Genomic DNA, 24,183 nt, shown 5'->3' with positions numbered 1-24,183 from the left:
GACTCTCCAGCGAGTGGGGCTGAGCCGACTCAGAGTGGAGGCAGGGCTGAGGGTGGGCGGGCAGATTTATTACAGCCATTCCTCTCCCCTGCAGCGCCTGCTTCTAATGAAATTTTACGGCAGGTGGAAATGATACGACTCCGCCAGCCCTAAAAGCACTTCTATTTATTCATTAAAGATATTTATATACAGAGCAGCTCTCTCTGCTGGCTCCACCCCACTCCTGCGGGGCCAGTGAAGTTGCTCCCAGCCCTCTGTGCTGGGGGAAGGCTCCCAGGGCCAGCCAGGGGCCCCTCTCTGCAGTGACTGGTTGGCTCCGCCTCAATACATCCCAAATCCCCTATCTCCAACCCATGCCCATTCCTGGTCTGAAGCACCAGTGTCTGTCTCCTCCTGGTCCAGCGTGCACCAGACACTTCTTGGATCTCTGCTTCCACGCTGGTCTCCACAGTGTCCTCTGTAGAGCAGCCACAGGCATCTTTCCAAAATCAAATCATGTCCCTTCCAGGCTCAAAACTCCCCTGAAGCCCTCAAGGCCCTGTAAGATCCGTCCTCTGCCTCACTCTTGGGTCCAGCCACAGTGGCCTCTTTGGACTCTTTTCCAGAGGACGGTGCTCTGCCTCAGCTCAGGACCTTTGCCCCTGTGCCTCTGCATAGGCCCCCTCATTCCCCGGCTCTTTGGCTGCCCGACTCCTTGACGTCATTCAGAGCTTAGCTCAAGTTCAAAGGCCCTCATCAAAGAGGGCTTTCCAGGCCACTCAGCCTGAGGTCCCCCGTTCCTTGTTGCATCCCGCTGCACCTTGGTTGCTCCTTCATAACATTCAGTTGCCACTTGATGTAACTGTTTGCATGTTTGTCTTTTGGTCTGTCGCTTGAGGATGCACGCTCCCAGAGGCCAGGGACAATGTCTGTTTTGTTCCCCTATGTGGCTTATGAGGGGTGTTTAGTAACTGATGGAGCCATGAGTGGTGGAGGATCGGCTGGGTACCGTGACCCAGCCACAGGTACTGGTCTACGTGGGACTCCCCAGGCTGGACACTCGCTGTCCTTGAGTGAAGGAGAACCGAGACTGAGTGTGAGGGTCATGCTCATGGCTCACAGCAGCTGGGCTGAGGGCAGGTGACCACCCCTACACTCCTGGGGGTTTCCTGGATGGGGCTGGCTCAAGCAGGCTCCAGGAGCTGCAGGCAGATTGGAGCCTTTTCCAGCCTTTTCCCTGGCCCTGGCCTCTGTCAGTCAGTCCCCTGGTGGCTTTTCCCCAGCTGCTCCCCAGGGGCTGTGGACTTCCTGCGGCTCCTCAGTGCTGCCCGGATGGCCCTGCTTGTCACCCTGCAGTGGAATCTGCTTCCCCCTCATTCAGGGACTGAAAGAGCCTAGGGGAAGTAGACACAGGACTTGTCCAGGAACAAGCTCTGTGACTCTGGACCAGCACAACCCCAGAGCCTGTCACCTTCTGCCATGGCCGGGAGCTCATTGAACCCCCATGCCGTGCCAACGTCAAGGTAGTTGGGGCCTCCAATGAGGCAGCTGAAAGCCCCAAAGTCCCCAGAGCCCTGTGTCTTATTGTGCCCTAGCCTTCTGCCTGGGCAGTTCCCTCTGCCTCAAAAGACTTTCCACCTCTAGCTTTCGAGGCTCACGGCCATCATTAAGACTCTGGTGAAAGTTGCTCAAGACACAGGGTACGTGGTCCCCCAGGCATGGGGCCCTCCTCTGTCCTACAGCCTTTGCTCACCTCTATGAAGCCCCCTGTCACTCTACGGTGATGCCCTGTGTGACTATGCTGAGAGCTCAAACCGCATCTCAAACTTCAGTGTACCCCTCAGCACCCAGCCTGGGCCTGGCACACAGTAGATGCTCAGCAAGTGCTTCCTGGGAGGTGTATGGAAGGAGGCACAACATGGGGTGAGGAGAGCAGACTGATGGGATGATCTGGACGAGAAGGAACCTGGGCTCTGTGCGCAGGCAGGGGTGGGTGGATGGGGTGGGGGGACAGGCAACAATCCTCACTGCAGCAGTGCCAAACAGTGGCTCTCCTCACTGCTGCAGATGGAAAGCCCCACCTTCCAGATGTTTCTCAGATTTCCTCCCTTTCCCATGGGAGAGCAGCCAGGGCCACATCCGTGTGACTGCCCATCCCTAGCCAGGAAACCTGGCCTGGGGCCTCCATGCAGGTGAGGATGACAGCCAGGCACCGAGATGTGGCAGGGACAGGCTGAAGGGCGCTGGGCCTCTGCAGAGCCGCACAGGCTTCAGTCATGGGGTGGGGGAAGGGCTGCCTTGCTGGGGCTTCTGCTCCCAGTGTATTCTGCGCCACCTTCTCCAGCCTCACCAGGCCCTCTCTAGCAACCAGCTGGAAAACAGGGTGGCCCTGAGATTAGGAGCAGGGGTCTGCTTGGGTTCCATTCCCAGCTGTCACTCTAAACCACTGACCCCCTCAGTCTGGTGTCCTCATCTGTGGAATGGACTTGATGAGGCAAGTACCTACACGTCAGGCTGGGTGCTCATGCCTGCAATCCCAGCACCTTAGGAGGCTGAGGCAGGAGGACTCCTTGAGCCCAGGAGTTTGGGACCAGCCTGGGCAACAACAACAAAAGGAAGTACCTACACGTCAGGAACGAGGGTTAAACAAGCTAATCTGAGGAAAGTACTTAGCTCAATGAGTCAAGAGCTCAGTGAATATTAGCTAATATGGTGCACGCGTAATTCGATTCTAGCGCACTAAATGACCTCACTTATAGGAGAAACGCAGATTAAAGCAACAAGCAGGCCACACTGTTCACCCACCGAGGCGAAGCACTGAGCTAACAGCGCGCTGGTGAGGGTGCGTGTGGGCAGAGGACACTCGTGCACGCAGTTGACAAAAGAAGGTCAGTGTGGCAATATATATCACAATGAAAAAGGCACACTGTCTTTGACTTGGCAATGCTACTTGGGAGTTTAAACTCACACACGTGTGAAATGACGCCCTACACAGGATGATCACTGCAGCATTGTAACAGCCAAAGATCGGAAACAGTCTGAATGTCCATTAACGCAATTAACAACATCATGGTACAGCTCTGCGATGGAGTGAGACTATTAAAGGAGTGGGGGCAGCTGTGTGTGGTGACGGGGAATGAGAAGCAAGGTGCACGACAGAGGACACGATGCCACCATTTGTGTTAAAAATATTTTTATTAACTTGAAAACACATAGGAGTCTCTCTGAAAGGGAAAGGGTACTTCCGCTCATGAGCCGTGGTGGCTTCTGAGGAGGGGTGCTGGGCGGCCAGGAGACACACCTGGCAGGGAGATGCGTGCACTGCGTGCCCTTATGCACCCTCTGAGGTTTACACCAAGGGCACGTTACCTAACCAAGGTGACTGAGAAACGCCTGCCATTTTCCCCAGCACAGATAACGAAGGCCCACCGCTGTGCTACCAGCCACTTTCCATGTGTGCCAAAGAGCAAGACAGATTGAAAAATGTGGGTCTACTTTTACCTCTACTGTTGGGTAAGGAAATCTAATCAAGAAGCCTTGCCTTTAGGAAAGCGAGTCTCGTCTCCCTGTTGACACTAAATTGACGCCCTCAGTAATGGCAGAAGATGCCACCTGCGCACTGGTGCTACCGTGGGGGTGACTGAAGGATGCCTTCCAGCGGCCCTGACAATGCGTTTCCCTGGATAAGGAAGGCACGCACCCTGCATGCAAATCTCTGTGAATTAGAGACGGCCCATCTTGCTGCTGCTGATTCCAGGCGTGCGACCACCACAAACGGAGCAGCAAGCAGCCATGGAAAATGAGGGTGGAATCCTATTTCCCCTGTGAAGAAACCCTGGCGAATATTGCTAAAAGGCAATCTGATTGCCATGTTTGGGTTGGAAAAGGAATACTGCCTCTCTGGATGCTATGGTCTGGTCCCACTCAGCTATGGACATGAGGATGAACATGAAGAAGCTTTGTTTGAAGGGGCAAATTTAGACTGAACCCTTTCAGTGGGCAAAGAAGTCAGGTTCGGAGCCACAGGCCAAGGGCAGCCTTTCCTGGAAGCCCAAGAAGTTCCCCCAGAGGAGAGATGCTGCTTTGTGAGTCAGAGGGTTTTTTAGGCAGACAGCGAGCTGCCTGAAAGCTGGGACCATGCCCCAAGAGCCCAGGGTGAGCAATGAGGAGCTCTACCTCGCCCTGAAAAGCTTTGCGGGGCCTTGGGTTGTTGAAATCAGGGAGTGGTGGTGGCTGCTTTCTCCTTACCCTGTCTCCTTGGTCCCTCGGGCCCTGGAACCGTATTCCCCTGCTGCACCCGAAGGGACTACACCTCACATTGCCCCAACCCTCCCCACACAAAACTAATGGAAAAGGGGACCGCTTCCTCAGCTGTCAAGAGAAGAGTTCCAACTTGCTTTTAGCAAAGGGACAGAATCTCAGGAGGCTGCCACATGCGAAGCAGGGCAAGGTGCGGCAACCATGGAGTGCCTGAGCCGCCCCGGCCTTCCCTTCCTATGCTGGCCTCTGGGAGCTGGTGGGGAGGCCTGGGCTTCGAACACGGCTGGCAAAACGCTGGACAGAACTCTGGAGGAGAATCAGATGGCAGCGGCTGCCAAGTCCTAGGCGATGGGAGAGGAGTGGGTGGACTCTTCACTGCCTCGCTTTTTGTTAAATTTTGAACTCCTGTACCGTTTGCAAGCATTACCTGGTTAAAATTAAAATTGAAAAAGAAAATCAAGGTGAAGGACTGATGACGTCTAAAGTACCGATCTTAGCTCTAGAAGTCTGCTTCTCTACGTTACACCTGGACATGCTCTATTTTTTGTGAATTCATTAAACCACATAACAGATGAAAGGATCGGAGCACGGCGTCAGCCGGTACGGTGTGACTCTTCCAGGTAGAGGAGCTCGGCGGGAGAGGGTGTGAACTGCGCCGTCGGACAGGCCTGGCTAGAATGTGCGTTCTGATGCTTGTTGGCCACAGGGCCTTGTGCAGCTACTTACCCTCTCTGAGCCCTCACCCTCAGCTTGCATAAATCGGGGATAACAATGCCACTGGGCATTCGATATGTGCCAGCTACTACAGTTACAGAAAAGTCAAGGAAGAATTAGACCCAAAGTGACGGCACTGCCATCTGATCCTGTGACAGGCCCTGTCGCGCTCTCCTGCCCCTCTCTGTGGGGACGCTTACAGTTATGCATTGTTCTCCCACCAGGCTCTAAGTGAGCACCAGCGGGCAGGGCCTGCCTTACTCTCTGTTCCGTCACCAGCCCAAGGCTGGACACAGAGCAGGTGCCATCTTCTTCAGGGACCTCTCGGTGGCTTCCTGGGATGGCAAACAGGTTTCACCCAGCATGTCAACTCTGGCCTGATGGCAGTGGCCGCTTGGAGCCCTGTCCCTCAGGGTCTAGGGAGCAGCAAGAGGGGCAGGGACACAGTGCGAGGCGTGTAGCATCCCCAGCAGCCTGTCTGTGACCCTGGGCTGCACAATGCATTGGAATGAAATGCTGCTTTCTTCATCTGGCCACTCTTCTGCCTCCTCACTCATGGGGACTCTGTTCTTTGAGGATTGATTAAAAACATGCCAAAGCACTGCTGACTTCTGAGGGGGAAACCAACCTTCTCATCACCTATGTCGAATGAGTAGAATCACAGTTCTTTTTTATTTTTTGAGACAGGGTCTTGCTCTGTTGCCCAGGCTGTAGTACAGTGGAGTGATCATAGCTCACTGCAGCCTTGACCTCCTGGGCTCAAGCAATCCTCCTACCTCAGCCTCCCGTGTAGCCGAGATCATAGGTATGTGCCACCATGCCTGGCTAATTTTTCTATTTTTTGTAGAGATGGGGTTTCACCATGTTGCCCAGGCTGGTCTCAAACTCCTGAGCTCAAAGATCCTCCCTGCCTTGGCCTCCCAAAGTGCTGGGATTACAGGCGAGAGCCATCACATCCGGCCTGAAATCACAATTCTGAAGTCACAAATGTGTGTGGGAAGAACCAAAGGAAGCAGCAGCTACCAAGCCACGACTGTGCCTTCATCACTGCGCTGCAGGCTCGCTGAGCATGCCATCCTCAGCAGCAAATGGGTATTATTGGCCCCACTGTGCATGTTTAAGATGTGAGATTCAGAAAGGTGAAAGTCACTTATCCAAATGTACAGCTAAATCAGCCAGATGTGGTGACACCTCCCTCTCAGCTACCCAGGAGGCTGAGGTGGGAGGATCGCCTGAGCCCAGGAAGTCAAGGCTGCGGTGAGCTGTGGTTGCACCACTGCACTCCAGCCTGGGCCACAGAGTAAGACCCTGTGTCTTAAAAACAAAACAAAACCAAACCGGCCAGGTGCAGTGGCCCACGCCTGTAATCCCAGTACTTTGGGAGGCCGAGGCAGGCAGATCATGAGGTCAGGAGATCGAGACCATCCTGGCTAACACGGTGAAATCCCGTCTCTACTAAAAATACAAAAAAATTAGCCGGGCATGGTGGCGGGCGCCTGTAGTCCTAGCTACTCGGGAGGCTGAGGCGGAAGAATGGTGTGAACTTAGGACGTGGAGCTTGCAGTGAGTCGAGATTGTGCCACTGCACTCCAGCCTGGGCGACAGAGGGAGACTCCATCTCAAAAAAAAAACAAAACCCAAACCAAAACAAAATGTACAGCTGGTAATGATGCAGTGGGGATATGGACCCAAACCTGTCCACTCTAAAGCAGTGGCTCTCACCCTGATGCATGGAACCACCGGGAGCTTTAAACAGCCCAAATGCCAGGGCCTCACTGAGAGACTGGATGCTATTTTTGCGGTGGGGCCCACGTTGGGATCTGGTAATCCTCCATGCAGCCCCCACCCGAGTGGTCTGACACGTGGCAGGGCTCTGCATGCTCTGAGGGCTGTGCTGTGTGGCTGGTCTCCCCAGGGAACTGGAGCATGAGGCCAGGGCCTTGGGTCCCACATCTAGACTCTAGGTGGGTCCCCAGTCCAGCCTCACAGCAGCACCACCTGCGTAGCCACAGTGGCGAAGTTGTCACTGCTACACCCTCTGAGCCTCAGCTTTCTTGCAGGTGGAGTGAGGCTGCCCACGTGCCTTCCCTGGGGGAGTCCTGAAGTAGCTGCTGTGGGGAGGGGGGCAGGGAGGGTCAGCAGGCGAAGCTTAACTACAAAGAAAACTGGCCCGGGGGTACCAAAACTAGCTTTAATTTGTCCAAAAGCCACACAGAGTTGTGTAGAAACTGATGCTGGGAGGGAAGCTGAGTCCACGATGCGCAGGGCCAAGGTGCCTCTAGAAGTTCTCCAGCAAGCCCAGGATGCGCTTTTGCTCGTTCTCCCGGAACTCCGGGCTCCGGCCGTCCCCGATGTTCTCTGCATACTCTAGGGGGACAAAGACAGAGTCAGGAGTGGATCCCAGGCATGGCGTCCACCGTGGCTGCGTCGCTTCATACCTTTCCCAGAACCCCAGCTCCCACAGAGGCGCAAGTCGCCCTAATGCCCCCACTGTAGCCAAATTCCTTGGGGTCTTGCCTTTGAGGCCTCAGTGGAAAGGTCCCAACTTACCTTTCCATGCTTGGATTCCCCTCCTAGCCACACCCTTCACTTCCGCCCTCATGTATTTATTCACTCAACACACACGGCATGGATGCTACTAAGGTCTGAATGTTTGTGACCCCTCCAAAACTCATGCTGAAACCTCATCCTCAACGCAGCGAAGGCCTTTATGGGGTGATTAGGTTCTTACCATCTAATTATAAGATTAGATTAGGTCTAGATTAGGTCTAATCTAGGGGGATTAGACCCTTGCAAAAGGACTCCAGGGAACTCTCAAGACCCTTTGCCCTTCCCCCTTCTGCAATGTGAGGATGCAACAGGACGGCCCTCAGCAGACATCAAAGGTTGGTGCAGTGCTCTTGGACCCCCCGCCTCCAGAATTGTGAGGAAGTACATTTCTGTTCTTCATAAATTACCCAGTCTCAGGGATTTTGTTACAGCAGCACGAACAGACTAAGACAGACACCAGCTGGGCAGGCACTGCTCTGGGCGAGTGGTTCTGAGTGTGGACCCGAGCAGCAGCAGCAGCAGCAGCACTGCATGGAAACTTACTAGAAACACAAATTCTTGGGACCACCCTAGACCCACTTAACAGGAAACAGGTGGGGCCCAGTGATCTGGGTTTTACTGAGTCTCCAGGTGATGCTGATGTATGCTCCAGTTTGAGAACCTTTTTTTGGGAATGGGAATAAAGCAGTGATAGAAACAGATGCAAGTTTCTGCTTGTGTGGAGCCTACTTTCTAGTGAGGGTCACAAACCAAAAAGTGAACAAAATACACAGGTGGCTGTCAGCAGGGAGTATCTGCTTAAAGATCAGAAGGAGATGAGTGTGGAAAGGTCTGGAAGCGAGTGGCAGGGCAGCCAGGGCAGAGGATCTAAGGGGAGGCACTTCTTTGGTTTATCTGAGGGTCAGCGAAGAGGTCAGCGTGGCCACAGTCTGGAGCCACGGGAGGGGGCCATACCCAGATGGTGTGGGTCTGTGCACCACGGTAAGGGCTGTGGCCTCTCTGTGCGGTGGGTCCTGAGCAGAAAGGAATGACGTGATTTGACTTTTGCCAGATCCCTCTCAATGCTGTGTGGGGGACACCATGGGGGAAGCAAAGGCAGGGAAAGGAGATGCGACGTGACAGTGGCCTGGATTGGGCAGGTAGCGGTGGAGGTGAGGTGACGTCTTCAGCTTCTTGATGTTTTCTGAGGGTGGCTCCAATAGGATTTACAGATAGACCGGAAATGGGGTGTGAGAAAGAGATATGGACGTTGCAATCACCAAGAAATATGACAAGAGCATTGGGGAGGCTGACAGTGAGCCCAGAATCCCCACAAGGACTGGGGGCACAGGTGCTGGTGCCAACAACAGGGAGGGGCTGTCGGGGGGTGCAGTCCCCCGACACAAACTTCGACAGCTGGGTGTATTCGGGGAAGGGAGGGAGAGAGAATAGTCTAGAAGTACTGGAGCATGGAAGACCCCTCCCATGTCTCCAGTGGCAGGAGGGGTGTGGGAGCGCCAGGTTTCAGTGAGACCAGGAAGAGAAAGGAAATATTCCTGAGGAGGGTGAGGCTCTGGGCACAGTTCTGGCAACAGATCGGCAGAGGATGCCATCAGAGAGTGTCATGGTGGGCAGGCTTGTGTTCTTGTCTCCCCTGTTGTCCTAGCGCAGTGATCCTTAAGACGCCATTTCTTTTTTTTTAGTGTCCTCGGCCCCCAAAATAACATGGTCACCCTGGTTTTTTTTTTTTTTTAGGAGATGGCGAGGGGTGATTTGGTGACTCTGGACTTCCTGCGGTGGCTCCTAGAGCAAGTGTAGGGGATCTGGTGGGAGGGGAAGGGGGAGGATGGGGTGGTCCAACCCCTCACTGCCCTCTGACTGTCCCCTGCCCACAGCCAGAGAGGAAAAGGCGATCAAATCCTAGCTCTGACTCACAACTGTGCCCTTGGGTGGTCCCCTCTGAAAATGTTCAAATAACAAACGTCCAGGGAACATTAGTTCCCTCCCTGAGCCTCCTTCGCTCAGGCCAGTAATGGCACTGGGGAAGTCCCACACCCCCTCCGGGTCCCCTCCTGAGATGTCTTCTCTGTGAAAGCCTGCCTGGTCACCTCTCACTCCCATGCCCGGCCCCAGGCCACTGCCTCCAGCACATGTGGGCCTGACTGCTAGACCATCCTCCACCCAGCCCCTCTCTCCCTAGACGGAGAGCTGCATGAAGGCAGGGGCTTTCGCCTTCCTCCCAGCTAAGCCTGGCCGAGGGCCCCCCAGCAGAGTGTCGTGCTGAAGGATCTCCTGCAGGGGGTGACTAGGATGGCTGCCTGCACTTCGGCCCCCTGGTCCCTTACTGGGGCCTGGCTTGAGAAAGAAAATGGAGAGAACTCTCTAGTAAGAGGCTTTTGCATAATAAAACATCTGCTGATCCAAACCAGACAAAGACTGGGGAGACAAAACAAAGCATGTGACCTCTCACCCCTCCCCTGTCAGCCCCACCCCTGCCAATGCTGGGGAAGTAATTTTGCTCCTGCTACCTCTTTATTTTGCCCTGTTCCTCTTTATTACTTTGGACGTGTGCCAGAAAATGGGATGTGGGATTCAGGCATGTGCCAGCTGTGTGTCTACCCCCAGAAATCCTCTTCTGTTAGGCCCATCCATCACCTCCAACAGCAAGTGGTTGTGAAGCCTCCTATTAAGGCCCCTTAGAGAGAGGGCCGGGGTGATGGAGACAGGAACTGAGCTTCGGCAGAAGGCTCTGGGGCTGTGTGTAAGTGGTATCTCTTACTCACATGTGAATGATATAGTTGCTGCCCCAGGAGAGAGAGAAATGACCATTATGGCATCTAATATCCCCGGAGGCATGGTCTGGAAGCAGGAGTCTTAATGGATTGAGCTAACACTTTGCTCTCCTAATGTCTTCTCAGACCCAGGAGGGAGGGAAGTGGAGAAACAGTCCGATGCTGTGGGGCAGTGATTTTCCAACAGTAAAGCCGGCTTCCCTGAGTTCTTTCTAGGGATGTACGAAGCAGAGGGAACCCATACCTGCATCAATCCCTTTGCCGAATCACCTGTGCCGAGGCCTCGCTTACACATGCCGACGATACACAGAGCACCCATCCTATGCGCAAGTCTCCTGTGTCACTCCAACTGTGCTAAGAAGCAAACAGTCACATCACCCATTCTCTGGAAAGGGGATATCCGACTGGCCCACAGGCAGTGAATGGCTTAGTGTCCCCTGGAAGAGGGCCTGTCCCATACAGAGCAGAGTGGAACTAACATGTGCTGTGCACTGCTATGTGCCTGCATTTTCTAGGTTGTCTCACATGTAACCTTTGCATCAATCTCACAAGGTAAAGAACACCATCCCTACTTACCCAGGGGGAAACAGAGGCTATCAGAGAACTGAAGCAACCCGCCCAAGTCTAGGATGTAGAGGAGCCAGAATTCAAACCTTGAAATGTGTGGATAGTAAAAAAAAAAAGGCCCCTAAAAAACCACTGGGAGGGGGCCGGTCCTCACAGCAGCATCCTGTTACCTAAGCAACAGGCTACCCCGCCTGGCCCCTGGTCTTTGGGAAAAAAAACTCTGCTCTGTGAGCATTCCAAAACAGGAATGTCTTATGGCACAGGGGCCCTGGTGGCCAGGACAGAGGTGGGTGTGGCTGGGGTCACCCTCTCTTATGCCAAGTTACCAAATATCAGAGTTGGAAGGGTTCTCAGAAATTTATTGCAGCCCTGAGGGGGCACGTGGATGGCCAGGGACCCACAGCGAGCTGGCCACGGAGCCAGGCCCAGAACCAGGTCCGACGACCCGGCCTAGTACTCATCCACTGTCCGGGGAAGCTGCACCCTCAGGCACTTCACCCTCACCCTTTGCCCTTGCTCATTCTTTGTTTCTATGGCAGAGTCCTATTTAGAGCAAATCTTGGTGGCGCCAGCTACCTCTGGTTATTACAGCTGCTGCAGCAGTTTATAAATATTGAACAGAGTCCTCCCAGAGGTCTTGGGAAGGCGTTCTCTCTGCTGCATGTGTGTGTGCGTGTGTGCGTGTGTGCATGTGTATGTAAGAGGAAAAGAGACTGCAGGATGAGGGAAGAGGGAGAAAAGGATGAGGGGAGAGAGGGAAGAGGCTAAGTCAGTGGAGAGTGAGAAAGACGGCATACACGTCAACTCCTTTCTCTACTTCCCCCACATTTTCAAATGCTCTTATAATAAAGGCTTTGATGGAACTCAGAAACAGGCAGCAGTGCTGAACGCATAAATATTAAAGCAAACTTTAGACAGCAGGTTTACTATTCAGACATGGAATACAAGCTGTTCTGTTTATGTTGAGAGGGAGAGGGAGGGGGCACTGGGGCTGGTGGATGGGGAAAAGTCGTCTTCCAGGGCGGAGACCTGGACGAGTATTCACAAGCCTGGTTCAGATCCATGAACCTTAAGCCTTACATGTTCACCTTTTTAAAAATGCAGGAGGAAGAGGGAGGAGAGAGGAGGAATGCCCAATATTTTCACATGGAAAACCCTTGAAGATGTACATATAACCACAAAATAGAAACCGAGAAAGGAAAATCCTTCAGGTCTAACAGAGATTCCTTGACAACAACAATGAACTTGGAAGGTTGAAAGTTGCGCTTCTCCAGAAGTAGAATATTTTGCTAGGCAGTAGGTTCTCATTTCATCAGGGATGCCATTCAAATGAAACCCACTTACAGAGAAAGACCCTTGCTCTTGCTTACAATGCCAATGGTCATGTTCTCAGAGTCCCATGGATGTTTTACACGGTTGGAAAAGCACCCACTGACACCCACCCACCCCCACAAGGCCCCGGGGAAGTCGAGCCTGTGTGCTGGTCCCTGCTTTTCCTGGTGGCATCTCAGTCCAAGCTGCTGCTAACTCCAGGCGAAAGGATTAGGTCAAGGAAGGAAGGAACTTCCATTTACTGAGTATGTAACTTGGTCCCAGGCACCCAACTGAATTTTAACTTTGGAGGCTTCCTGAGAGAGGCAATATTTATTTTAGGTGTTTTTTTGTTTGTGTTTTTTACAGAGGAGGAAACTAAGACTTAAATATGTTACCCACTAACTTGCCCAGAGTTACATGGAGATCCAGAATTTATGTTAGTCTGAGCATCTCTGTTCCTGGGTGAGCTTGGACACTAATTATAACAATAAAGACAGCTAACATGTAACAGGCACTTTCTTCTAGGTGCCAGCCACCATGCGAGCACTGTACATACAGCACTTCACCTCCTTCTCACAGCAGCCTTCTGAGACAGGTTCTCCCCATCTTACAGATGCAGGAGCTATGGCTTGGAGAGGGGAAGAGCTGCCTGAGGTCAGACACTAGAAAGCGACAGAGCTGGCTTGTGAACCTGGGCAACTCACTGCAGGCTCCATGGTCTTAGCACAGTTGGCTCTCCAAGAGTGGTTCCCCCCGACCCCTGCATACCACCACCACACTACCCCGGGCAGCGCTTCCCAAGAGCCCTCTTGGGTGAACTGGGTGTGAGGCCTGGGGGCAGCAATCCTAAGGCAAATGTGACATCTTTGCTGAAAAGCTCTTGAGGTGTCCTTAAGATGCCTCTGAGCCTTGTCAAGGCCGCTGGCTACAGGGCTAACATACTGGCCTCTCTCCATGATCCTTTCCTGCCTCCAAATACCCTGTGGGACACCGTATCCATGACCAGGTGCAAGCCACACACACGCCAACATGTCATCCAAAGATAAATCCTATCAGCCTCTGCAGCTTTAAAATCACACAGACAAATTGGGTTACCAAGAGCCCCAAATCAATATGGAAATACATGTTTATGAGCTACGAGGAGGAGATTTTAAACCATAAAGAATACTCGCAAATCAAAGGGCCATGGGCCAAATTCTAAAAGCATTTAAGTTTCTGGCTCATTCTTTTTGCCCAGCAGTGAGACAGTTTTGAGTCAGTAATCCTCTAAGATTTTCTCTGCAAACCAGCTGCTGTGCAGTAGCCGTGGCTGCTCCCGGGCATCTGTGTGGTCCTCCAACAACTTTCGCCAGGAGACTAAAACATCGACAAGACTGGCCAGTGGCTTCCACTGCAACCCTTGGCACAAATATTTGTATTTCGAAGCATTCTCGGGTCACAGCTCCTACGCCACAGCCAAGGTGATGACTGCTCAACAATGCCCATGCATAGCTGCCTACGGAAACCCTTCCCATGCAGGCAGCCACAGAGACAGAATGCAGAATGGTGGCTGCCAGGGGCTGGGGGGAGGGAGGAACGGGCAATTCCAGTTTTGCAAGATGAAGAAAAGGCCTGTGGATAGATGGTAGTGATGGTAGTAATGGTCAAAACGATAAATTATTACTACAATAATAAAAAATAAAAAAGAAGCCATGCCTTCCGTACAGCTTCCCTGGATCTTTGGGCTCCTTTTCATGTCCAGCCGGATTAACTGTGAGTTAACTGTGCCGTCTTCATTCCCCTTGTACCTCTGCATCCCAGCACTGGCTCCATTCTGCTTTGCGCTATGGTCAGTCACCTCACTTGTGAGAGACGTATGCCTGTTGGGGACAGGGTCTCCTGAGTGTCTCACTTATCTTAGAAGCCTGCCTAGCACCCTGTGATGTCAAATTGGTGCTCTCTAAAGGTGAGTGCCCTGCATTTTTCTTCTCTCCTAAAAGCCCATAGGAGCATATGGGCCAATCAGCAGTTGGCACATTCCTTACCACTGTGCATAGCTCCTTCTGAGTCTGGATCCAGTTTACATCACCAGAGACCCAGGTACCCCCACTAAGCTCAGTGAGTCTCAGTTTCCTTGTTACCCCACTTTCTAGGCCTGTTGTGAGGACCAGAGGTAATGACACTGTACCCCAAAGGCCTGACCCAGAGGAGGTAGGAGCTCGGTAAGTGACTACTCTACCTACCGTGGTCCTGGATTTCTGGAATAGAACAAAGAAGCCTACAGCACCACCTCAGCACGCAGCCCAGTCAGCAGTAACTGACTCCTCCTCTCTGCCAGTCAGGGTGCCGAGCACCACAGAAATAAATGGCAGTAAGTCTGCTGCTGTTCTCATGGAGCACACGGCCCCATCTGCCCTTCTCTTTGTGGGCATCTCAGTCCTCAGACCACGGTTCCCTAGGAGGGCCCACAGTCCTCAGGCCAGAGCTGCTGCTGGTTCTGGGGAAGGCTGGACGTCGGGAGCACTGAGTAAGCAGTGTGCAGAGACAGGGGCTGTAATGAGCCATCAATTATTCCCTGTGCTCTTGGCACCCCCAACAGAGGAGGGAGAAAATTGTGAGAGTGGGGGCTGAAAAATAACGGGAAAAGTCCCCCGCTGGGCTTGCCTCATCAGCGTTTTCCTGAGACCTCAAGGGATACATCAGCTGTCATCCTGCCAGCAAAACTTAGGAAATATGTAGGCCATAAAATCAAAGAAAAAAGCTTGCATCTAATTAGTATGTTAAAGAAAAAAAGGAAGCAACCCAAACTGAAAAACAAAATTAAAATCAAAGAGGACAGACTGATGAGCTGGTTTTCTTTATGAGGCTTTGTTTTCTTGGGCTTTTGATTGAAGGAAGGGTGGGGGGGGGGTGGTATGAAAAGGAGAACCAGATGGGCTTTTTGGACTGGGGTCCCAGAAGAGCCCAGCCTCCCACCCCTTCCACCTCCATGGGAGTCTCAACCTTGTCAACCTCAGCACCACCCTCTCCACCCAAGTGAGGGCTCCTCAGGGTCCTTGCAGCACCCTGTTCAGGGGGTGCTCCCAGAGGCAGGCCACACTGCACAGGCTCCACACCTTGCTGCAGACTGGCTTCCCCTGCCGTGGGTGAGGCAGGACAGGGGCACACCAGCGGGAGGGCTGAGAACTCTTTATGACAACGTTCCATCTAGAGAGAACTCTTTTAATTGCCAGCGTGATGTTTGGGGCCTCTTCAACCTGAGCAATGGCGTTCAATTCCCAGGCTCTAAATATCACCTCCACACTGATGACCTCAAATTTCCCAAACAATTCCCGGGGCACTAATGAGAATGCCCGCTGTCTGCTGGCCAATCAAGGGATGCAGTCACCCCTTGTACCCCAAACTCACTGTGCGCCTAGGAGAACTCAGGAGCCCTGCCCAGCCACACCCCACCCAACACTACAGCCTCCTGCACCTCTTCTTGGCCTCCCTTGAAGGGGCTATAGTCCTCCCCAAGGCCACTGCATCCTGCCCTGTCCTCCTCCAGGCCTCTGCTCCCTCTGTCTGGTTTGGGTACCAGTCCTAGTCCTGAGGAGGAGAAGTGGCTCCCTCCCTGCTTACATAACTGCCTCCGTGCCACTCCCTCCCTCAGCACACTGTTCACAACTTGACGGGTGCTTAGCACGTTCTAATTAGTTTTGAGCCTCTCCCCCTAGACTGTGAACGCCTCAAGGATAGGGATCTCGCTTATTCCTTTAGTATCTCTAGGACTGGACACAGAGCCTGGCACTGAGCAGGGCCAGCTGAGTAGTTCCTGGAGCGTGCATTTCACTGGGCTTGGATTATGGTCAATCATTTATACTCTATGTCCCTGGAAGGCTGTAAACTCCATGAGGGCAGCTGCCGTGTGACACCTCCATAGCACAGCACTTAGCACTGTGCCCAGCTAGTCCCGAAGAGAGTCACAGTCAATGTTTGCCACGTTAAATTCATACAAGGGTAGGGTTTCATTCCGCAATGTCTGAAATTGTTACTGGTTCCCATTATTTGCTTGGCATTGCTCTGGGTGCTGAGGAGACACAGTGAACAAGGCAGACAATGTCCGTCATGGAGCTTATATTTTAATGTATGAGACAGACAAAAGGAGTAAACAAACACATAAATAAAAACAATCATAGGTTGTGATAAGGGCTCGGATGGAAAGAAAAAGGGTGCTACCATGGGAATAATGGATGCAGAGAAGTGGATGGATTCAAGGTTGAGTTCAGAGACAGAAGAGGTGGGATGGACTAAGGAGCTGGCTATGAAGGGTGACGGGGAGAGAAATGAAGGGCTGAGCCCAGGCCTGGAAGTATGGCTGCGAGGGTCTGCATGGAGGTGGGGGAGGTGAGGGTGGGCAGAAAGCAGCGGGGGAGAAAAACAGAGGGGTGGGAATGAAGATGGCGTCTGTGCAGACCCTTCACCGGTTCGCTCACCTGCTCGCTTGCCCAGGCACTCACTCAACAATCATCCACTCAGTATCCAGTATGGGGTCAGCACCTTAAAAGGCACTAGGGAAATAAACCAGGATCCGAGGGAGACAGAGGCTAGGGCTCACAACAATGGAAAACTGTGAATCACTTAGGGTGTGTGTGGCAGGGTTTGAGAAAGAAAAACATCCAACTACTACTACTACTACATGTCAGCACCCATTAAAAATACTTTTCCTTTCTTGGAAGATCACTGTTTTGATTACAAGGATGGAGGTGCAGGGAGAAGGCTCAATGCAAGATAGTAGAGCTGAGGGTAATAAGAAGTTCTAATTGAACATGTGGGCATTAGAAGTAAATGCCATTTAAAGGCTGGAGTTGCAAATCACCACAGCTACACCTTAGGGAGGAGGCGAAATGAGGCTCTGAGCAGTAATTCACGCGAATCTGACACTGAGAATGAGAAGAAGCCCCCAGGGTGTCACCCCGGAAGGCATGAGTGGGGCTAAGTGTGTCCATCAGACCCCTTTACTCTCTTTTTCTCTGAGGAGAAAACAACAGATTCCAATGCCTCATACTCTCCATCTACAAAATGGGTGCAATGGATTTACCATTCCCTGATGGGGAGGGCTGAGCAGACATGAGATTTCCAGCCCCTATGCCTTCACTCACACTGCTGTTTCTTTCTGGACTGTCTCTGTCCTAGCCTCTCAGACCAGCTCAATGCCACCTCTCTCACAAGGCTTCCCACAGGATTTTGGCCATGCCTCACTTAAAATAATAATGACAATGATCTTCCTGGTATTTTGTAACACTCACACTAACGTTCACTGTTAACTTGTGTCACCTCATTCAATCCCCTTGCCCTTTCTAGGAGGTCACAGAGCAACTGGTATCTTGCTTGAGGTAACAGAGTAAACAACAGAGCCAAGATTTGGATCCACAAGCCTCTGACCCTAGAGCCCACGCTCTTAACCGTGCTTCACTTCACTGTGTAGACTATGTTTATCCTCACATTTCATCTGCCACCTGGAATGGGAGCTAAAAGCAACTGAAAGGTAAGCTCTCTGAGTAAATCTAGCCTAGTCCTTCATCTTAGAAATGGGCAGAATGAGGGCCCGAGGTGAACACTGATTTGTCTGCAGTTACCCAGTCCATCTGGACACTCCCTGAACTCCATCATCGTCAGTACTGGAAATTCCCACATGGGCCTCCACTGCCACACGTACCAGCCAGCGCTCTCCAGTTAGTGCCTAGGTGGCTGACGGTGGGGCTGCATTCAGAGCTCAGAACAGGGGCCCCGCCTTGTGACTGGGGGCTTGCTCACCGACTGGAGGCCTCTCCAGCTGAGTCAGGTCCAGTCAAAGATCCAGCAGCATTTGGGGAACTCCATGGGGTGGGTGAGGAGGAGGGAAACCCACACTGACTGAGCACCCGCTGTGTGCCAGGTACAGACTGGATGCTGTAGTACCTCCTGTAACCTTTGCAAAATTTCTCCTAGCTGTGACAGGCTCGCAGCTAGAGGAGGCAGAGCTAGGCCCAGAAGGCAGGCATACTCTCCACCATTCCACATTGCTTCAATTCACTACAGAATTCCAGTTACAGTAGTCCTCTGCATCCCGACGGATGTTCCAAGACCCCCGATGGATGCCTGAAACTGCAGACAGTACTGAAACCTATGTACACTATGTTTTTCCCTATAGATACACACCTATAACTACACAACTATGATAAAGGTTAATTTATAAATTAGGCACAGTACGAGATTAACAACAATAACTAAATAAAACAGAACAATTATAACAATATACTATAAAAAAGTTATATGAATGTGGCCGCTCTCAAAATATCCTATTGTACTGTACTCATCTATTTCTGGACAGTTGACTGTGTGTAACTGAAAGCAAAACTGTGGATAAGAAAGGACGTTTGTATTTCTTGTCATTTCCTTGCTTTTTTTCCCTAAGAAAGCAACTTCCTTCCACTATGTGTAGTTTGGAATTGAATTTTTTGTTTTGCTTTTTAAAAAAATTTTAACAACTGTTTCAAGCCTTTGTGCCTCTTGTTTATGGGTGTAAGTTCTGGAACTGGAGGGTAAGAGGCAGAGAACAACGAGGCTAGTCTTCAGTATTCTGACAAAGACGACCTGGACACACAGTGAAATGGACAACAACTTAAGCTTTCAGTGCAGAAAACGCTCCACATCAAATACCAGGGATACTGACAGAGGCTCAGAAAGTAAGCATCATCTAATCCTCTGGAGCCCCAGACATGAGTAGCATCCAACTCACCCTTGATGATATGCCTGACAATTTTGATGGAGCTTCCTCGCATGTTTAGGATCTGGTGAACCCTCTGGCGAATCTAATAAGGGAAAAAATGGGTAGAGAAAGAAAGACAACCATTTGTCCTGACACACCAGAATGTATCACCTTGAAATGATTTACTTCACCCCATCCCTGAAACAAAAGGCTGATGTAGAGAGTAAAGGAATTCAAGGAGAGCGTGACCCCCTTCTTTCCCTGAGAGTCCACCTAAGCAGCTGGCGAGGAAGGAGGCAGGGATGGATAAGCCCATCCAGGGGAAGACCCTCCTACCTGGGGGACATTGGCATTGCAGATCTCGGCCATGATGTAGCAGATGTGCTGGAGAACAAAGAGCCCCGCATCCAGGCGCCGGAGGTAGAACTCCTCCTCGGTGTCATTGTCGATGATCTCTCCTCGCCGGACCATGTCCTAGAAACAAATGAACGTTTAGGAATAAAAGCTGGACAGTGAATGGGAGGAAAGAATGGACTCCTAGTCTGGCCATAATACACACAACAATAGCAACTATAACAACAGCAAAGGAAAACCACCTCATCTTTCTGATTTGTCTACATCTCCCTTTAAAGTACCTTTCATGTTCTTCGTTCTTAATGGACTATAGAGGCCCCAGGAGGCAAGCTTAAAGCCTATTTTTTCCTATCTGACGAATCAGGGCCAATATGATCTCATCCACATATAAAAAAAGCTAAAAAAAAACAAGCTGAAGGGACACAAATCCAAGCTATTTATCTGCTTCCACTCATTTTTCACTCTTTGGTTTGGGCCTCCATAAATAATCTCTCTGTAAGATACAGTTGGCCCCTGACCTACCATGGATCGACTTTATGATGAGGTAAGAGTGACAGGCATGCAGTAGAAACTGTACTTCTCCTGCAAGGCTGGTAGTGGCAACGAGCCTCAGGTCCCAGTCAGTCAAGCATTTTCTTTTCTTTTTTTTTTTTGAGATGGAGTTTTGCTCTTGTCCCCCAGGCTGGAGTGCAAAGGCGCGATCTCGGCACACTGCAACCTCCGCCTCCCTGGTTCATGCGATTCTCCTGCCTCAGCCTCCTGAGTAGCTGGGATTACAGGCACGTGCCACCACGCCCAGCTAATTTTTGTATTTTTAGTAGAGACGAGATTTCTCCATGTTGGCCAGGCTGGTCTTGAACTCCTGACCTTGGCCTCCCAAAGTGCTAGGATTACAGGTGTGAGACACCACGCCTGGCAGCCACGCATTTTCAACTCATGATATTTTCAATTTATGGTGGGTTTATCAGGATGCAATGTTATCGTAAGCCGAGGAGCATCTGTATACTTAAATCTGCCTTCCAAATCAGGTTAAACACAGGGGAGAAAGGTCCCCTTTCTCCACAACTCTGAAACCAATGGCACAGGCACCCAACTTGCGTACATATGCCCTCTGGCTTAGGTATTTTGTCAGAGGGCATGCTGCATTTCACACGTCCAACACTCCTCAGGCCAAAGCCCTAATTAAGTCACAGAAGTCTCCTTTGTAACCCTAGACCTCTCAGACTTGCTGTCCTCATATCCAGTCCTCCCTAGTAGATTCCTTTAAAAAAACAAAAACAAAAACAAAAAACCCAGCTTTACTGAGCTATAATTCACATACTATACAATTCATCCACTGAAAGTGTACAATCTAACAGCTTTTATATATTGAGTTGTGCAATCAATTTTTAACATCTTTACCATCCCCCAACCCCAATCCTCTCGCCCCTCATCCTGGGCACTGTGAACACTTCTGCCAAGACAGCTCAGAGCCCTACTGCTTTCCCTCCTTGGGATTCTGGGGTATGGTTCAAGTTTACATCATTTTTCAGCTACGTCCATAACAAAGGCTTTCCTGATTTTAAGGCTAACAACTGCTCCTTTCTAAAATTGCTGAGAGCACCTTGACAAACCACTCTGCAACATGACTTCCTCTCCTCCCCATCATCTTCATACTGACTTCAGTCCCCACCAGCTATCTCTGTCTGCAGCCTTTATTTCATGAGAGTGGACTGTGAGCTCTGTGAAGGTAGGGCCCTAGCTCAGTACACATCTATGCAGCCAATGAGACAATGAGAAGAAAAAAGACATCTCTGTTTTTTTGTTTTGTTTCTTTGAGACAGGGTCTTACTGTCATCCAGTCTGGAGTGCAGTGGCATAATGACAGCTCATTGCAGTCTCGACTTTCTGGGCTCCAGTGATCCTCCCACCTTAGCCTCTCAAATAGCTAGGACTACAGGTGCATGCCACCACACTCAGCTAATTAAAACTTTTTTGTGTGTGTAGAGACAGGGTCTCACTATGTTGCCTCAGCTGTTCTTTGAGCTCCTAGGTTCAAGTGATCCTCCCGCCTTGGCCTCCCAAAGTGATGGGATTACAGGTGTGAACGATTGCATCCAGTCAGACATCTGTTTTGGGCTATGAGCTCTCAGGAGTGAGAACTCGGTGTGGGGACTTGTTCTGCGTGACTAGCCCATGGGCCTAAGAAGGCAGGTGCTCAATACATGCTTCTGATGGCAACAATCCATTTCATAATTCTGTTGGTAGCTTTATGGCCACCGTTCCTTCTGACAACTTGGGCTCCTGTCACTGATGGAAGCCCTTGGGATCCTGCTTTCCACTCTTCCACATTCAAAGAACTCACCACTATGGTCATCAATCTCCACCAAGAATCCTTCAGAGACTATTTAGACACAGATAATGCACTTCTTTATTTGCCCGGGGGGCCAGCCTGTAGCAACACAAGGCTACTTTTCATCTCAGCTCCTATGAGGCCTCTATCTTTGATGTGGAAATGAGTGAATCTACTTGGGAGGACTGGATATGAGGACAGCAAGTCTGAGAGGTCTAGGGTTACAAAGGAGACTCCTGTGACTTATCAGAGCTTTGGCCTGGGGGGTATTGGATGTGTGAAATGCAGCATGCGCCCCTGACAAAACCTGAACCCTCTTTGGCCTGCAGACTGCTAGGCCCTGCACTGCCTGGCAAATCACTAACACTAATTCCTAGCTTCATTTAGTAGCAAATTCATTGGTAATCTGGTAATAGCATTAATGTTCACGAGGTAGTCATGGAGCACTGGACTCATGTCCAACGAGTTTAAAAATAGAACGTTCTCTTTAGTTTCTCATTTGCTCATAATCATGACTTCCTGCTCGAGAACTCTGAAGTGTTCAGCAGTTACTATGAAATTTTAAAAGGGCAGAGAAGGGATTATTCATCCCACTGTATGAATTACAAACCAAAGCACACAGAGGTTAAGTTGCTCATAATTACCAGTTGCTAGAAAACGGATTCCCCAGGGATAGGAATCGTGTCTGATTCATCTTTGATATGGAAATGAGTAACTTGGTACAGTGTTGAGAACTCTGGCCCTACTAAGTGCCTAATGGCAAGAACACTACCCTAAGCACTGAATTAGGGCAGAAAAATAAGGAAAATGGAGGTAAGGGAAGCCCTGGTTTTAACCACTGAAGAGGTCGGTGGAAGTCACAAACTTCTTTCTAGGAAATGGCCAGAAAGTAAGTATAGCGTGCCCACATGTTAAAAAAATTGTAAGTGATAGGTGCTGATTGGGGTTGGGTGAAATGTAAAGACGTCCTGGAAGAAGTGACTTTTGGGTAAGGTTTCAGGGCGAGTGATGGGCAGAGACAGCAGAATGGAGCACCTTAGAGGTATGGTCTTCGCGTTGTGTGAGGGCCCTACAAGAAACGACTTGTGTTGGCCATACTCTCTGCTCACTCCCCCTCACCCCAGCCCAGCCCAGACAGGCCTGCGTTCCCTTCCTGGTCTCCTCGCCTTGCTCCTCATCTTGGTACCGCCCACTCCTTAGTCTCTATCATCATATATTGAAAGTCTACAACGTGATGTGCCTCACAAAATGTTCCCTGAGAACCCCGAGCAGATACGATTTTTCAGTCCTTCAACCCCCTACACCCTGGATTTGTATCTCTGTTGTGGTACCTCCCACGGCCTGCCTTGAACTAGCCATTCAGATCTGTGCCTCTTCCTTGTGTGCGTTCCTTGAAAGGAAGAGCTGTACTGTGCTCATCTTTGTACCCTAGGAAGCACCTTGTGCAGCATTTTTTTGCTTAGTAGGCTCTTTTTTTTTTTTTTTTTGAGAAGGAGTTTTGCTCTTGTCACCCAGGCTGGAGTGCCGGGTTCAAGCGACTCTCCTGCCTCAGCCTCCCAAGTAGCTGAGATTACAGGTGCCTGCCACCACACCCAGCTAATTTTTGTATTTTTAGTAGAGATGTGGTTTCACCATGTTGGCCAGGCTGGTCTCCAACCTCTGACCTCAGGTGATCTAACCGCCTCGGCCTCCCAAAGTGCTGGGATTACAGGCGTGAGGCGCTGTGCCCAGCCCTCAGTAGGCTCTTGGAAAGCATTTGCCAAACAGTATTGAAAAAAAAAGAAGGGAGAGGTTCAAAGCTATTTAATGAGCTGTGTGTGCTGAGATTTGCATGGCTGGGGCAGAAGTGAAAACATCAGGAAACGGGGAAGGACTGTGCCTTGGAGGGTGAGCTGATGGTAGGCATACAGGCTGGTCAGAGAAGTCAGATATGATGGGCTACAGAGTGTCAGCCAGCACTGTGCAGGAAAATGTCATGAATCAGAATATGCAAACAGCCAAATGATGAACACATCGGCTTAGAGCATCGAGAGGCAGGTAGAGTGCATAGCTGGAAGACCAGGGCATCAGCCTACATGAGAAGGGGAAGGGAAGAGAAGAGGCCCCTGGAGGTCACAAACACAGGAACCTGGAGTGGAACTCATTCATTTACCCACTCAACAGAGATGTCTTGAACAGCTAACTGTGCCAGGTGCTGTGCTGGGACAGCAATGATAAAACAGTCTACATAATCGAGGTGCTTATAATCTAATGAGGTTAATGAATATGAAATTATTTTTGAAAAATGTAATAATGACTATTATAAAGGACCTTTCAAACTGTACTGAGTGCTGTGGGAACCCAGAAGAAGGCTGGACTAAGTCTATTTGGGGGGTGGGGTCAGGAGTGCTTAAAGAAAATGTAACATCTGAGCTGGATTTTGAAGGAGTTTGACAGGCTGAAAAGGACATTCCAAGCAGAGGAGATAAGAGCATGCACAAAGGCACAGAAAAGTCAACTCGGAGAGAACAACAGTGAGACATCAGTATCACTAATGGAAACGTTAGAAAGGGGTAAGGGGAGGCTTTTTTTTTTGGCTTATTAGATCACAGCTTTCGGTAGATCATATTATTTTTGATTGATTACTACATACT

The 24,183-nt window shown here is 50.7% G+C and overlaps 1 protein-coding gene and 1 long non-coding RNA gene across 3 annotated transcripts in view; one reads left to right on the top strand and one right to left on the bottom strand.

The window, feature by feature from the left end:
• Positions 1–13,858, top strand: part of LOC134809215 (uncharacterized) — a 50,530-nt gene extending 36,672 nt beyond the window's left edge. Inside the window, exon 3 of the long non-coding RNA XR_010154376.1 lies at positions 11,946–13,858. This is a non-coding gene — a long non-coding RNA (uncharacterized LOC134809215). The remainder of the gene's footprint in view (positions 1–11,945) is intronic.
• CTNNBL1 (catenin beta like 1) overlaps positions 7,124–24,183 on the bottom strand; it is a 177,191-nt gene continuing 160,131 nt past the window's right edge. Inside the window, 3 exon segments of one of the 2 annotated variants that reach the window (NM_001246652.1) lie at positions 7,124–7,320; positions 18,895–18,967; positions 19,201–19,338. In NM_001246652.1, the coding sequence (NP_001233581.1) occupies positions 7,232–7,320; positions 18,895–18,967; positions 19,201–19,338 (300 nt within the window). In that variant the 3' untranslated portion in view covers positions 7,124–7,231. 2 annotated transcript variants of the gene reach the window in all.

This window comes from Pan troglodytes, chromosome 21 (genome assembly GCF_028858775.2).
Source record: "Pan troglodytes isolate AG18354 chromosome 21, NHGRI_mPanTro3-v2.0_pri, whole genome shotgun sequence".
NCBI lineage: Eukaryota > Metazoa > Chordata > Mammalia > Primates > Hominidae > Pan > Pan troglodytes.
Note: the sequence above shows the minus strand (reverse complement) of the source record. Positions and strands in the feature narration are given on the sequence as shown.